At 44.1% G+C, this 16,905-nt stretch overlaps 1 protein-coding gene across 17 annotated transcripts in view; it reads left to right on the forward strand.

The window, feature by feature from the left end:
* LOC137424531 (eukaryotic translation initiation factor 4 gamma 3) overlaps nucleotides 1-12,882 on the forward strand; it is a 269,017-nt gene extending 256,135 nt beyond the window's left edge. For 16 of the 17 annotated variants that reach the window (XM_078775553.1, XM_078775569.1, XM_078775555.1 and 13 more), the window contains 4 exons: nucleotides 4,484-4,627; nucleotides 4,729-4,810; nucleotides 9,842-9,988; nucleotides 10,813-12,882. In XM_078775553.1, the coding sequence (XP_078631679.1) occupies nucleotides 4,484-4,627; nucleotides 4,729-4,810; nucleotides 9,842-9,988; nucleotides 10,813-10,994 (555 nt within the window). In that variant the 3' untranslated portion in view covers nucleotides 10,995-12,882. The remainder of the gene's footprint in view (nucleotides 1-4,483; nucleotides 4,628-4,728; nucleotides 4,811-9,841; nucleotides 9,989-10,812) is intronic. The other variant, XM_078775566.1, reaches the window with a different exon arrangement.
* The last annotated feature ends 4,023 nt before the right edge of the window (nucleotides 12,883-16,905 follow it).

Below are 16,905 nucleotides of genomic sequence, written 5' to 3' on the forward strand. Positions count from 1 at the left end.
AACCATCTCAACCTGTTCCTCTTCACAGCATCAATCACAGGCTCTATTCCCATCATCTTTCGCAATTCATCATTTGTCTTCCTCTCTCTCAACGGCAGGTGGCAGGTGGCAATGTACCAATTAAAATTAGTTACAATGTCTTCTCATCTCAGCTACTTAGATTTGCAAGAATTTGTTCAGTGAAGGGTGATTTTGTGGAACATGCTGAGAAGGTATTTTCAATCATGTTAAATAGAGGATATTTGGCTGATTGGTTGATCAGGTCTTGTGAGAATGTCTTTAAATTCCATCGTCACCTTTTGTGTAAGTTTGGTTTGGTATTTGATTCATCGTCACCTATTGCATTGCATTTGATACAAGTATTAAATAATGGAGGTATGTATTTAAAAATAATATGTATAAAATGTATTATAAGTTAGCATTAATGTGATTGGTTGGTGGTTGCGAGGATACGCAGTGCAGCGTGGTGGAATCGGTTGTGGATGACAGTTTGAATATTTGAATGGCAGTTTGAGTGATGGAGGGGCTGTGTAATGGACATGTCCAATGTCCATCAGCTAAAGTGTTTATGGCTTAGTATATTGTTATATAAAGTGATTTATGATTAAGTTATTCGTTTGTGTTAATACTTCAAATAAAAGTAGTAATTAGATAAGTTTGAATAAGGATATTGCATTGCTGTGTTGACTAACTGTCTGGACACAACTTTGAGGTTGTGGGTCCATTGATGTTGAGTAATATACTGATGTGGACCTGCAGTCAGGGTTGTGGATCCGCCGTTTGGAGAGGTTCTGGGCTGAAAGAATCGAAACCTCGATGAAAAACGGTGCCCAGCTGATGATCCAGGCAGTTGGAAAACCAGTCAATTGCTTATAAGTTAAGGTTATAACTTCAAATATAAAATAGCTTTTACAAGTACTAACAAGTTCATAATGTATCTGTGTATGTGTGTTTGTATAGGTGCGTTTTTATGTATATGTATAATGTATATGTATGTGTTTATATATGTGTATATATACACACACGTGTATGTGTGTATTGTTAATGTGTGGCTTCCTTCTTGTAACTACAGTGCAGTAATTGGTCTTTATTTTGATTTGTAATCATCATCCGGTAATTGGATTAAGTGTTTTTGTTGACGAGATCCCCGTGTATACCCTGGTTTAGAATAGGTACCCCGTATCCCTGCGTGTCGTAGGAGGCGACTAAGAGGGTTGGCGTCAGGAAGGGCATCCGGCCATAAAAACATTGCCTCAAAAAGAGAACCATGACAATTACATCTACATATGGGCAGGGGACAGCCCGAAATGGAGATCGGTTTCTGAGGTTTGGGACATGGAATGTAGGGACAATGACAGGGAGATCAGGAGAAGTGGTGGAAGTATTGGTTAGAAGAAGAGTGGACATATGTTGTGTGCAAGAGACGAGATGGAAGGGAAGTGGTGTGAGAATGGTGAAGGGTAGGCAGGGACAGAAATACAAGTTTGTGTGGCAAGAGTGCCCGGAGGGCGTGAATGGTGTTGGTGTCCTGTTTTCTGAGGACTTTGTAGACAGTGTGGTGAGTGTGACTAGATTGAGTGATAGGTTGATGATGGTGAAAATGATGATTGGAAAACTCTTGGTGAACGTCATCTCAGGATATGCTCCGCAGGTTGGTCGGAGCGATGAAGAGAAGGACAAGTTCTGGTGTGCGATCGAGAAGCTGATGGAAAACGTGAAAGATGAGGAAGTTGTTATGGTAGGAGGAGACCGAAATGGACATGTGGGAAGGAGTATGGATGGTTTTGAGGGAGTTCATGGGGGTTACGGATATGGTATGAGAAATGGAGATGGTGAAAGGATTTTGGAGTTTGCTGATGGAGCTGATTTGTTGATTTGTAATACTCAGTTCCAGAAAGAGGATAATAAGCTTGTTACATACACGTCAGGTGGGTCGACGACAACCGTTGACTACCTGTTGGTGCGTAGGCGAGATAGGGGGCACCTCCGGGACACAAAGGTGATCCCGGGAGAGGAGGCTGTTTCACAGCACCACTTAGTTGTCTGCGACATAAGGGAGAAAGGTGCGAGGAGAGCTCGGCGGGTGAACTACAAACCGAGAATGAAGGTGTGGAGGTTGAAAGAGGTGACAGTAAGGGAGGCATTAAAAGAGAGGCTGGGTAGGGTAGAGGAAGATGTGGTTGGATGTCAATGAAAGATAGTCTGTTGGGAGCCTTTGGTGAGGGATGTGGATGGACAAAAGGACCACCGAGACACTCAGAAACATGGTGGTGGGATGATGAAGTTGGAAAGAGGATTGACGAGAAGAGGAAGAAGTTCAAGGAGTGGCAGAAGGCGAAGGGCATGGGAGCAGAAAAAGCAGAGCATGAAAGTTATAAGGCAGCAAAGAAAGAGGTAGCAAAGGCGCAGGAGGCATGTAGGAAAATGTTCGGAGAACGCTTGGATTCGGAAGAGGGTCAGAGAGCGGTATTCAGGATTGCAAAGCAGATAGTGAAAGAGAGGTGTGATGTGATGGGGGTGAATTGCTTGAAGGATGAAGTTGGACAAATCGTTGTGGACCCAGATGGAATTAAAGGAAGATGGAAAAGATATATGGAAATGCTGTTGAATACAGAGAATGAATGGGATGGCAACATAGAGAGTCACCCAGTTTTAGGATCGGCAGAGAAGATAACTGAGAAGGAAGTTGAGGAAGCGAAAAAGCAATGAAGAGTAGAAAAGCGGGAGGGCCGAAGGGAGTTGTGGGAGATATGTTGAAGGCAGCACGAAGTTGGGGTGTGAAGAGAATGACAGAGCTGTAAATCTGGTGGTGAAAGAAGGCCGCATTCCAGTGGATTGGGAACTGAGTACCCTCGTCCCTCTATACTAGGGGAAAGGTGACCCCCTGGAGTGTGGCTCGTAAAGTATTTCGCTCGAGCGATAAAGTTATTGGAGCATGGAATGAAGGTATTGGAAAGGGTGTTTGAGAGGAGGATAAGGAAGAAGGTGAAGATCGACGAAATGCAGTTTGGATTTATGCCAGGAAGAGGAACGACAGACGCGCTCTTTATTGTGAGGCAGTTGCAGGAGAAGTACATGGAGAAGAGGAAGAAGTTGTTTCTTGGGTTTGTTGATCTGGAGAAAGCATTCGATAGGGTTGCACGCGAAGTATTGACGTGGGCATTGAGGAAGTTAGGAGTGGAGGAATGGTTGATCAGAGTAGTGATGGCAATGTACAAAAGAGCGCGCACAGCTGTAAGGACGAAGGACGGGAACAGTGGTGAGTTTGAGGTGAAGGTGGAAGTGCATCAGGGGTCGGTACAAAGCCACTACTATTTGTAGCTGTGATGGAGGTGCTGGCTCAGAACATAAAGGAGGGTTTACCGTGGGAGTTGTTGTATGCAGATGATCTGGTGTTGATTGCGGAAAGTATGGATGGACTGAAGGAAAAGATGAACAAGTGGAAGGAATGTATGCAGACAAAAGGTCTGAAGGTGAATATCAGAAAGACGAAGGTGATGGCAAGTGGTAAAGCATGTGTTGCGGTGGAAAGAACTGGGAAGTGGCCATGTGCTGTTTGCAGGAAGGGTGTCGGAGTGAACTCCATTCAATGTACAATGTGCGCTGAGTGGGTTCATCAAAAATGTAGTGGTCTGAGAGGGTCATTAACCAGTGTGGCAGCTACATTCAAATGTAAGGTGTGCACAGAGGGAGCTGTAGATGGAGGAAATGTTGAGTTGGATCTTGGAGACGGCGTGAAGCTGGAAGGTGTGAAAACATTTTGCTACCTCGGAGACATGCTGAATGGAGAAGGTGGATCAGACTTGGCAACGGTTGCTGGAGTGAGATGTGCATGGAAGACGTTTCGGGAACTGAGTGACGTGCTGATGAGGAGGGGAGTGTCGTTGAAGCTGAAGGGAAAGGTGTGTGCTGCATGTGTGAGAAGTGTTATGATTTATGGGAGCGAGACATGTGTAATGAACGTAGAGCAGCAACGAAGGCTGGAAAGGGTGCAAATGCGAATGGTTCGGTGGATTTGCGGAGTATCGTTGAGAGAGAGGAAGACAAATGATGAATTGCGAAAGATGATGGGAATAGAGCCTGTGATTGATGCTGTGAAGAGGAACAGGTTGAGATGGTTTGGTCATGTGTTGAGGAAGGATGAAAGTGACTGGTTGAGAAGAGTGATGGAAATGAATGTAGAAGAAAGTAGAGGACGGGGAAAACTGAGAAAGACTTGGCTAAAGATGGTGGAAGAAGAAATATACGGGCAAGGGGGTTAACAAGGAGAGATGCAGAAAATAGGGCAAAATGGAGAAGATTGTCATGGGGACTGCAAGGCTAACCCCCGCTCTAGCAGGGAAAATGGCCTTAAAATGCATGTTGTTGTTGTTGCTTTGTTTTTGTTGACGAGGACGGTCTCTTCAAGATGTTGCCCTGGTGGTGAGCGAGGGCCCTGTGTTGGTATACTGGCGCAGCAAAGAGAGGTGCACGTGCTTTGCAGAAGCTGGAGTTCACAGTTGCCGAGACGCCAGCCCCAGGAGATGCGGCAATAAAGCCAATGTTGAGCCCGGGGGAGGTGCAAAAACAGCTCGAGAGGTTGCTGCAGGATAAAGTTGATAACGAGCGCATATTCGACTGGATCGAGGTTGGTCAACCATTGTTCGTGTCAGAATAATGATGCAATTCTGAATTAGATGTTGTAAAGCCTGATGCTTAGTGCTCTGTGTTGTGATTTGATGTTTGCAGGCCCAGTTGGATGAAAACCAAACAAAATCTCCGTGGTTTATTCGAGCGTTGATGACTGCCATCTGCAATTCAGTCCTATCTCGTAAGCTGCCAGTAACTCATATTGTGACTTGGTCCTCAGACTGTGCCTGTGGTTGTGACAACTCATATTGTCACTACCAACAGCACAGTCAGGTGGGACATCATTCAGACAAGTAATATTTGCTCGATGTTAATTTGTTACCACCAAGTGAAAACTGCTATCAATCTTCAATTGCAAAACTGGTGGGATTCAGGGAAAAAAAAATTTTGTTCCCTTTTATATTTGAGGTGAACATTACTGTTGTTCATTATGTGTGTCAGTCTGAGTTTTATTTTAGAACTAGCAGGAGTGCCCAGTGATCTAATTCTGTTGGCATTTTGAATGATTGAATTAATTTTTTTCTATATTTTTGTCGGTGCCGAAAACACTTCACTTCACTACACTCACTAAGGAAAATTTATATTTAATATTACGAGTACACCCGTTCCCTCGCGTTCCCTACAGGGGTGGCAGGAAAGATCATTCCTCTCTGGGATATATAAATTACAGTAGATCAATGGTCTGGCTTCAATAACATTGATTGGGGGTGGGGGTGCTGTGTCATGGACATGTTCATTTACCAAGTTTATTGTAGAGTGCTCGCCAAGTGGCTTAAGCATTCGGGAAACCACTCCATTCAAAAACATTGATGAGGTACGGCCAGCTTGGCAAGCCCTAGCTAGCGGCTTGGTAAATGAACACACCCTCCCTTTCAGTTTTGTGTTACAGCAGGAGCAACTGTTTCAAAAGGCCGCCACGTTAGCAGCAGGAAGGGTCATGTTAACCTTTGTGGGGTATATAGATTACAGTAGATCTTCACTCAGTTCCTAAGTAAAAATTGCCTTGGGGATGTTGGGATTCCTCCATATTTCTTTCAATTTAGTGTTAAACAGCATTAGCAACTGTTTAAAAAGGTAATTATACATGTTTGTGGTTTATGATCTTTTTACTTCTGGTAGGGGCCGTTGCTCCCATGAAACAAGACGATAAGCTATTTATAAACGTTAACACAGCGTTTGTTCAAGGAGGAAACACCCCTTGGGAGGGGAAGATATGAGTCGTTATTTTGTTTTCTAAGAACATTAATATTGTTAAGTTTCTGGGGGTAGATGACTAAATCTCATAGAAAAGACAGGATTGTATAGTAATAGCATGGACCGTGGACGCGTAGGAGACATCTCGATGTATAACGTAGGGAAACTGGAGCTTAAGATTTGCCGATCGGCAAATAAACCCCGCCTCACAGGGATCATGGCCGAGAGGCCACGCCCCGAGCTTCATCATTGGTCGAGAGGACGTGGGGTGTTTCAAGAGAGCTCGGCCGTTTGTCGGCGTGACGTCAAGAGTGACGTCAGATCTAGAAGGTTCGAGAGCAGGAAGAAGAAGACTCTCTCTCTCTCTCTCTCTATCTCTCTCTCTCTCTCTCTCTCTCTCTCTCTCTCTCTCTCTCTCTCTCTCTCTCTCTCTCTCTCTCTCTCTCGGTCTCAGTCTCGGTCTTTGTTCTCGGTCGGTCGCTTTCGTGCTGGCTCTTCTGGCTCGGTGCGCTGGTGCTGATAGAGCGGTGTGGAAGTTTTGCGATCTTGAGGAGGAGGTGTTGGTGGCGATTTGTGGGATTCTTGGCGCTTCGGGCGGAGTGGGGACCGAAAGAGGACCGCCCGCACGAGTTACCTCAGGTCCGTGGGGCTGTGGAGAGCGACTCGGCGCCATTGCTGGCACGTTTACCACGCGAGCGACTTCGGGCCAAATTGTACTGCCAACTTCATTCAACGATCTCATTGAGCAAGCTGAGTGCTGGCCGGCCAGAGAAACCAATTTATTTTACTTTATCATTCCCCTGTTGTGTATTTGTGTCTGAGTGGAGACGTCTCGAAGTAGGATTTAATTTACCTTCCTTTTATTTATTTTATTCCTTTTATTCCTTTTATTGCCATGATTTATTTCATCAAATTCATTGTTGTGGCATTTATTTCATTTGTTGTGTGTTTATTTGTTCATGGGTCCCAGAATAAACCCGTGTGGCTTCCGTCTAAGTTAAGCGCTTTGCTTCCGTCACTTGCCCGTGACGGACCAACCGCCAGTTTCGGCTGCGCACCTCGGAATTAAGGACCGTTGCGGCTATTCGTCATCCAATGGTGTTATTATGCTTTCGGGTGACAAGACAATATTATGCTTTTGTTATTCGAAGTGTCCTTGGAAAAACGCCACGATAAAGCTATCGTAACACCGATATACCGCAACACTCAACCCCATTGGTGGCATAAACCCCGTTGGCAGAGAAACCCCTTTCTGGAGGGGGGGGGGGGGGGGGAGAATTAATTTGCTACAACCTTTGTCATGTGACCCTTAGTCCTGTCAAGTTTGGTTGAGATTGAATAAGCAACGACAGAATGTTTTGCGGTCAAAAATCGTCACAGACAGACATGCACAAAATTGCGTATTTTAGTATGATAACACACACGCACGCACGCACACACACACACACACACGCTAATTTAATATTACCTCTCACATAGCTACAACGGCTACATGCACGAAAGAGCCATTTTTTATAAATCCCCTTCCCCCCCCTCTCCCCCCCCCCCCCCCCCCCCCCCAAAAAAAGAACTTTCTTTTTTCAAAATTAAAACAAAGATTTGCACAAACACTCCCAGGCACTCACTGATGAACCTCTCAAAGTTTGCCAAAGATCCATTCAGCGATCTGAGAAAAATGGCGACCCACACCGGCTCACAGACAAACGGCTCTCTTATAGTATAGAACCACCTTTAGAGGCCATTGTTCCCCGCAGGGCGGGGGTTGGCCTTTTTCGGGCACCTTGGTCCCCTTTTTGAAGCGATGTTTTATGGCCGGATGCCCTTCCTGCCACCAATCCTGTTAGTCGCCTCTTGCAACACACAGGGAATGTCTGTGTGTTACTCTTATAGTATAGATAAGGCATATAAATCATACTGCCATTGAAAATCTTAGTACATTAAATAGGGCGCATTTTCAATTGTATACAATTGCTGCTTGAACATTCTTGGTTGGCGGAGTTCTTTCATCCCACAGAATTAAATCTTCCTTTCTTTTCTTTATACGCCGAAAGTTGGTCAATTTCTTTCCCCCCACTTACTGCATCAAACCGTACAGTGGCAGTGTAGGTATTTTGGCTTTTTGGGTTTTCATGGACCCGTACAGGTTACCCATAAAAGCTCATCCTCCCCCATCGAGCAGACAAACAGAAGACCTGTACACAATAGGTAAATAAAATATTCATATGAATATGGAGCCTTGTTGGTAGATAACCTACATATCTGCAGACAAGGCAATCATGTCTGTGAAAGAATACCTGGAGAGCTCAACACAGGTATAACCCTCCAGGTTGTTTAAACTACAGATGTTTCCACTGTTAGAGGCAAAATGAACCATAACTGTGTGAGACACACGTTCTTACCTCATAAAACACAGTTTATTTTTGGGGCCTGTAGATATAGAACACTGGTCTGCTTGGTTATTTAATTACGAGGTTGAAATGTGGTGTCGGTACCCCCTACTTGTAGTGGGGTCTGTGGTTAAACCACTTGCACTATGCAGGTGCAAATCACAAGTTATCTCCCCATCCTCACAGGTGGGGGTTATTCTGTATCCCTCACCTGACCGTGGTATGCAAAATTTGGTGGAAATGAGGCAAACTGTTTTCAATTCTATAAATATCAGATATGCATACATACCCACAGGGAATTGCCAAATGTTATTGTGATATATTTGATTTCACATTTAACTTCTGCTAGGCCCAGTGGGCAGTGCATCAATGGCCGTTGGGGGTTTTGATGTTGTCATTACCTTGCGCTCGCGAAGCAAAAAGCGGGGTTAAGCATTCAGGTGTGTGCATGTGCCGTACGTGTCTGCATTTTAAAAATTCATTTTCTCGGCAACCGTTGGTCCAATTGACACGAAAGTTTACCATAGAAGGTAAACCTCCGCCTGTATAATTTTTTTTATTCATAAGTATGACATCATAGGTCACGTGGTATGGACGCCATCTTGGAAAACGTTACGCCTCTTTATCTCTCAAACCTCTCGATGGAAAAAATTGAAACGTGGCTCATTGTCAAGTACTCACCATGGGGAATAAGCATCACCGTTGATGGTGATGTCATCAGTGTCTTAATTATGACATCATAATTCGACAAGTGCAATGCTTGATCTGATCAGTATGAATATAACAAAAATTCCTCCAACTGTTAGTCCGATGGACCCAAAATTTTCAGAATATGTGCGGCTCCTCCTGTTGATTTTTTTTTAATGATAATTATAACGTCATAGGTCACGTGGTACAGACGCCATCTTCAAATAAATCGAAGAAAGTTGCGCCTCTATAATCTCAAAAACCGCTCCATGGAAAAAATTGATATACATGGTTCATTGTCAGGTACTCCCCTTGGGGAATAAGATATGTTAATGATGATGCCATCGGTGCCTTCCTTATGACGTCATAATTCGACAGTACAGCACTTATCCGATCATTGTGAATTTATTTTCTCAGCAACTATTGGTCTGATGGGCATGAAATTTTCACCATGGAAGTGCCTCCTCATGTGGAATATTTTAGTGATAATCTGATGTCATAGGTCATGTGGTGAAGGCGCCATTTTGGAAAAAACGAAAAATGTTGCACCTCTACATCTCCAAAACCGCTGCATGGAAAAAATTGAAACATGGCTCATTGTAAAGAACTCCATATGGGGAATAGGTGTTGTTAACGATGACGTCATTGATGCCATAATTATGACGTCATAATTTGACAGGGACAACGCTTAGTCTGATCAGTTAGAAATGTATTGAGCGTGATCTATGCAACAATTATATTAGAGAATATAAATTTATGATGTCATCGCTCACGTGGTCTGGCAGCCATATTGGATCAAAGAAAAAAAATATTCAAAGACAGAAGAGTTGGCTCGCAACAAGTTGACTGTGCAGGGTAAGTATTCTATGAATATCATCTAGTTCCATCATGCATTCGAGATTCATTTGCAGCTCCGTTGTCGTGTCTCTCATTGCATCTTGCAGAAGAGGACAAAACATACCGCGTGGACTCAGCTGGGATACAGAGTCGTGGCAGTGTACTTGTTAAGTACCTTAATGGAAATGAACAGCGGCAGCTGCAGGCCCTATATGCGTTGCAGGCCCTCGTGTTTGCGTTGGACCAGCCTCCACGTGAGTTGTGCTGTGATATTTAGCCGGTCTTAACCTCTCTTCCACTTCACTGTTTATTACATTATTGACTGACACATTGTTTTTCAAAAGACATTCGTTTCATTTAGGATTTTGATATATTTAATATTTTGATTTTTTGTTAAAGAAATAAAATTTGGGGGTGGGTTGGAAAAGAGCGTGTTAGCGCTGGGACTCGGTAAGAAAAACTTGGTTCGGAACCGGTTTGGTAATTTTGGCAAGAATCCTCCGGGTCCTGAATCGGCTCAGAACTCAGATAACTTTGCAATTAGAAAAATTAGTCATGTTCACCACTAAATGTAAGCAAAAATTGGTGCCGAAGCCCCTGCTCTTCCACTTCCGTTATGCATGATCAGTCAGCAATTTATATCATGAGCACTTTTGATTTGCATATTTATTTTCCGGCTGAGCTGGAGAATGAATAAACATATTTCCGCATGTTGAAGTGCAATATCAACGCATGTTGATTTCCCCCCCCCCCCCCCACCCCCCACCCCCCACCGCCCCCCTCCCTTCCACCCAGTGTGTGAACATGAATATCTTGTCAAACATTTCATTTTGTCACGAAGGTGGAACTTTCACACATACATGCCGTTAGTTAGCTTGTTCGTTCAAGATTGCTTCATCACGTCTTTTGTGGTTTATTGAGACTCTCATCACACTTATCGCCTGAGCACATCTACGGAGTAGAAATGACAATTTGAACACGACGGTGTGCTGTGCGAATTAAGTATCTGTACAATGCGATGCTTTTGGGGCCTTTCTTTCCCAACCTTTGGTTCTTGTTTTTCTTTTTTTCGAACCAGTTTTACTGAAAATTCTGTTTGACAATCTTTATGACGAGGACGTCATCTCTGAAGATGCGTTTTACCGTTGGGAAGACAGCAAGGACCCTGCCGAGCAGCAGGGAAAGGGTGTTGCGCTCAAGTCTGTTACAGCCTTCTTTACTTGGCTTCGCGAGGCCGATGAGGAATCTGAGGACAGCTGAGGAATCTTACCTTCACCCCACCTTTTCCCGGTCCTCATTCCCACTCTTATTGCCCTATCTTAATTCAGTTGGCCAGCACCCGATCTTGGGGTATGAGACTACTCTACCATGATATGCGAGGCACCTAGGACCGCCAAGCAGCCATTGCTCGGAGGCAAACTGTGCATTTTTGTTCGTACTTTTTATTTTTATTTTCTCCCCCTTCTTTCATCTCCTCTTCGTGTTTTACAAAAGTCGCTCCTGATTTAAAAGCACGACGTGCAACTTGCCTTTATATCATTTATGCCAACCAATCAACCTCCATTCTTGAAGAGGAGAAAACCGTTTGGAGAAAAAAAAAGAAAAAAAAAAAAGGAGGAAGGGGAGATGCCGGAGATCGAAGATTCCTCGCTTGTCTTCACCTCGGTAAGCTCCTACGTGCAAGATCGGAGCTGCATGTTGATTGAGATGGACTCTGGTCTGGCCTGTGGCCACCTGCTGCTTGTTTGCATTTAATTCGGTCAAACTTGAAAAGCTGTACTTTCTGGGGTGCTTGTATTAATGATTTTTTTTCCCCCCACAAACCATGTTTCCCTCTCCCAACCCCATGATCCATGCCCCCCACGTCCTTTCCCATTCTTACCTGACACCACATCTACACTATCCCTGAGCTGCTGCGCAATGTGATGGAAATGAATAAGACAACGTCTCGTAGCATGGTCAGGCGAGAAGCTGTATTTATTATCTTTGGGGCTGGTTCATCTGAACATCTCGCTCTGTCCGCTGCAGACAAATCGCTCCGATTTCGTAACACTTGTGACAAAACAAGGAATTGAGGCTCCTTAATTTATTTTTGAAGCCCAGACATGTTATCTTTTTTCGACAACTTAGAATTTATATTTAATACGGCACTGTACGATATAACAAAACATCCCACGTTACGGTTGGATGCAGTGGGGGGGTTGGGGGGGGGGGGAGTGCGGGAGAAGGGCACTGGATGAGGAGTTATGGATTTGGGAGTATTTCGGGAGAGGGAGGGGGGGCAGTAGACTATGGTTGGACTTTTGGTTGATACACCCTTTTTTCCTGTTGTATCTTCAGCGGAGCATGCAAATTTGGACAGGTGCAGTCAGTTGAGCAGCTGTCTTCCCCCCCTTTATGCGTGTAGCTGATGGAGGGATATGTTGTCCATACATTGGTGTTTGTGGGGTGAGGTAAAGCCTCCACAGTTCCACCGGTGTCCTCGATTTAATTCATTGGAAAAAGGAAAAATGCAATTTAGGGTTTGTACATATGAGATGCCGAATTGAAAAAAATATTTAATAAAGGTTATACCCTCTTTTCACTTTGAAAGCAACATGGAATAAAGAGGATCTTGCAATGATAGTATTTTTCTTGATGTCTGTCTGCCGATGTTTTCAATTATGCATCTAATATTTCACCATTCTCCCTCCCATTTGCAGTACCGCTCGCTGCCTTTGGTCGTGCCACATGTTAAAACTCAAGACAGATGTTCTGAAATAACCGCCGACGCCATGCCTCCTTTTTTTGTAAGCGGCTGCGCGGTGTTCCGGAACAATTGTACCGGTATCAGGTGACATGAAATTGCAGTGGTCTTGGTGAGACTAATCTATTCGATCTGTGGACATTTTTTTGTTTTGAGGATTATTCGTCACGACTGGGATTGCGCAATATTAAGGGGATTGTCTCGTAATTTTCTCGTTGTTTTTTTTTTGTTTTTTTTGTCTTTGTAAATTATTACATGATTACATGACAGGAACTATAATTATAATAGGGGACAGCAAATCTGAAACACCTTGTAGAACAGTAAGTGATGACAACTCAACTGAATTGTTTCATGGAAATGTTTCTTCACAAGGTCAAAATTAATAAACTGAAAGTCATAATTGCCAGTGTGTCAGCACCCGTTTATAGAATGTAAATAGAGGGGAATGTAAATAGAAGGGAATGTAAATGAAAATTATATATTTGGACGGTTCCTTTGGCAACTAAAATAGAAACCCCCCGAAACACCCCCACCACCCCAATCCCCAAAGGTGCAATGTGTAATGCAGTTTGGTAAAGCTGATTGCTTTGGCCTAAAACTCACCACTTCCAGTCCAGACTGGGTTATCATCACAACATTGAGTGCTCAGCATTTCTACAACTAGGGCATGCCCGTACTATATATATATCTAAAATTATATCCCCCCCCTCTATTTACATGAAATGGTTTGGTCCATGAAATGTTTTGGTCCATTCGCAACGCCAAAGCGAACGGCGAACGCTTTACATGAAATGGTTTGGTCCATGAAATGTTTTGGTCCATTCGCAACGCCAAAGCGAACGGCGAACGGCTTGCGAGTACAGAACTGCTACCATCATCAAGTAGAAAGAGAAGAGAAAAAAAATGAAAAGGAAAAACATTCCAAACCGCGAGGGAAAACAACACGGCATGTCGACACAACAACGTGTCCTGTGATTGGCCGTACGTGGCTGCCAGTAGCTGCCCCCCAAAAAAAGCTTTCACCGTCCGGCGACTGAATTTAAGGGGAAAAATAAAACGCTCTTCGCTTAAAAAAACGCCCTTCGCTCTGACTGAATTGGGACAATGTTTTTATGTTTTTAATTGAATTACTATCCGTAATGGCGCACGCTCTCACGGGAGCTCTGGAAGGTCGTATATCGCAGTTACGATGAATCGCAAATTAGTTTTTATTAGTTTTAAAACATAGTTTAACGCCAACATAGCGCCAACATAGTTTGCCGACGGGAAATAAATGAATACGCTCTCAAATGTGCCATCCGAGGCAGAGTGTGTTCGCCACGTTCGGCACACGTGATAGCTCGCTGCTCTCTGATTGGTTGAATCGTTTTTTGGACATAGCTCGGTAACTACTTCTGCGATTAATTTAAAACCTTGAAAAGGCACATCCTCGGGTCCCCAGCAATATACCTGGCAAGTTTCAAGTATATCGGACCGGTAGTTGTCGAGAAACAGCGGTCACAGACATACAAACATACAAACGTACAAACAAACATACACACAGAGATTACTGGAATTATAGATAGATGAATTAATTTCTCTCCAGACGGTCATCCCATCGAAGCATTCATCTCTCTCGCTCTCTTTCTCTTTCTCTTTCTCTCACTCTCACTCACACTCACTCTCTCACTCTCTGTACAGCTTAGAACTGTTGTCTGGTGGAAGCAGGCCACGTCTGTCTAAGGTATGCATCCCCTCCTTCCGTCAAGGGTGAAATCATGCTGGACACTGCTCTGGAAAAAGCAAACCTTTTGAACTCTGTCTTCACTCAAAAGGCTATGGTCTTAAATCTGCCCTGTTCCTTCCTGTATGCATCCTGTCTCCCATTACAGAATGTTGCCCATGGCATGTTAACTGAAAAGGAAGTTGAGGAAGCGATAAAAGCAATAAAATAAAAAACTAAAAAACTAATGTAGTCCGACTATGACCGCCTTCCATTGGGAGACAAGCTTCTGTCCTACTTGGGACTATTCATTATTGGGCTTGCACCCTCTTGCTTCTTTCCTTCCCAGGTTTCTGCAGGGGACACCCTCTTCTTGTTGAACACCCAAAATGTCTAAGGTATGCATCCCCTCCTTCCGTCAAGGGTGAAATCATGCTGGACACTGCTCTGGAAAAAGCAAACCTTTTGAACTCTGTCTTCACTCAAAAGGCTATGGTCTTAAATCTGCCCTGTTCCTTCCTGTATGCATCCTGTCTCCCATTACAGAATGTTGCCCATGGCATGTTAACTGAGAAGGAAGTTGAAGCGATAAAAGCAATGAAGAGTAGAAAAGCGGGAGGGCCGACAGGAGTTGTGGGAGATATGTTGAAGGCAGCAGGAAGTTGGGGTGTGAAGAGAATGACAGATATCTGTAATCTGGTGGTGAAAGAAGGCCGCATTCCAGTGGATTGGGAACTGAGTACCCTCGTCCCTCTATACAAGGGGAAAGGTGACCCTCTGGAGTGTGGCTCGTACCGAGCGATAAAGTTATTGGAGCATGGAATAAAGGTATTGGAAAGGGTGTTGGAGAGGAGGATAAGGAAGAAGGTGAAGATCGACGAAATGCAGTTTGGATTGATGCCAGGAAGAGGAACGACAGACGCGCTCTTTATTGTGAGGCAGTTGCAGGAGAAGTACATGGAGAAGAGGAAGAAGTTGTTTCTTGGGTTTGTTGATCTGGAGAAAGCATTCGATAGGGTTCCACGCGAAGTGTTGACATGGGCATTGAGGAGGTTAGGAGTGGAGGAATGGTTGATCAGAGTAGTGATAGCAATGTACAAAAGAGCGCGCACAGCTGTAAGGATGAAGGACGGGAACAGTGGTGAGTTTGAGGTGAAGGTGGCAGTGCATCAGGGGTCGGTACTAAGTCCACTACTATTTGTAGCTGTGATGGAGGTGCTGGCTCAGAACGTAAAGGAGGGTTTACCGTGGGAGTTGTTGTATGCAGATGATCTGGTGTTGATTGCGGAAAGTATGAATGGACTGAAGGAAAAGATGAACAAGTGGAAGGAATGTATGGAGACAAAAGGTCTGAAGGTGAATATCGGAAAGATGAAGGTGATGGCAAGTGGTAAAGCATGTGGTGAGGTGGAAAGAACTGGGAAGTGGCCATGTGCTGTGTGCAGGAAGGGTGTCAGAGTGAACTCCATTCAATGTATACACAAAGAATTAAGTTAAGCACCCCTACACAACGAATTAAGGTAAGCACCCCCTAATATATATTCTTTGTGTATATGTATACATTGGCATATATTCTAAGGTATGTGAGATCAAATAATGATTGGTATGATTGGCAACCTGCCACAGCAACGCATACGACGGCTTACAGGGTCTATGAGACGTAGGGTTGAGTCAGTGATCCGATCACGTGGGTCCTACACACGTTATTGACGCAAAGATCGCTAGAGGTCTTCTCAGAACAATGACTGTACGTTAGAAAACATAAACGTCATCCACACTGTCCGTGATGGACCTATAGCTCCATACTTAAATTGAGGTGAAAATATGCCTAAAATTCCCAAAAAATTTCACCTTAAATTATTCAGAATAAAATATTGAAAACGGCATGATTGTTATGTTTTTATGTGACCATAATATCACTTCTCCAGAAAATATAGCAATATCATGGGTATATTACACTGTTTTGACGACAACAAACTTGTAATGTGCGAGGTTGTAAAAAAACGGGGGGGGGGGGGGGGGGGGTGCTTAACTTAATTCTTTGTGTATACAATGTGCGCTGAGTGTGTTCATCAAAAATGTTGTGGTCTGAGAGGGTCATTAACCAGTGTGGCAGCTACATTCAAATATAAGGTGCGCACAGAGGGAGCTGCAGATGGAGGAAATGTTGAGTTGGATCTTGGAGACATGCTGAATGGAGAAGGTGGATCAGATTCGGCAACGGTTGCTAGAGTGAGATGTTCATGGAAGAAGTTTCGGGAACTGAGTGGCGTGCTGATGAGGAGGGGAGTGTCGTTGAAGCTGAAGGGAAAGGTGTATGCTGCATGTGTGAGAAGTGTTGTGATTTATGGGAGCGAGACATGGGTAATGAACGTAGAGCAGCAACGAAGGCTGGAAAGGGTGGAAATGCGAATGGTTCGGTGGATGTGTAGAGTGTCGTTGAGAGAGAGGAAGACAAATGATGAATTGCGAAAGATGATGGGAATAGAGGCTGTGAAGAGGAACAGCTTGAGATGGTTTGGTCATGTGTTGAGGAAGGATGAAAGTGACTGGTTGAGAAGAGTGATGGAAATGAATGTAGAAGGAAGTAGAGGACGGGGAAGACCGAGAAAGACTTGGCTAAAGATGGTGGAAGAAGAAATGCAGGCAAGGGGGTTTACAAGGAGAGATGCAGAAAATAGGGCAAAATGGAGAAGATTGTCATGGGGCCCGCAAGGCTAACC

This window comes from Myxine glutinosa, chromosome 4 (genome assembly GCF_964187855.1).
Source record: "Myxine glutinosa chromosome 4, kmMyxGlut1.1, whole genome shotgun sequence".
In the NCBI taxonomy this organism is placed as follows: Eukaryota; Metazoa; Chordata; class Myxini; order Myxiniformes; family Myxinidae; genus Myxine; species Myxine glutinosa.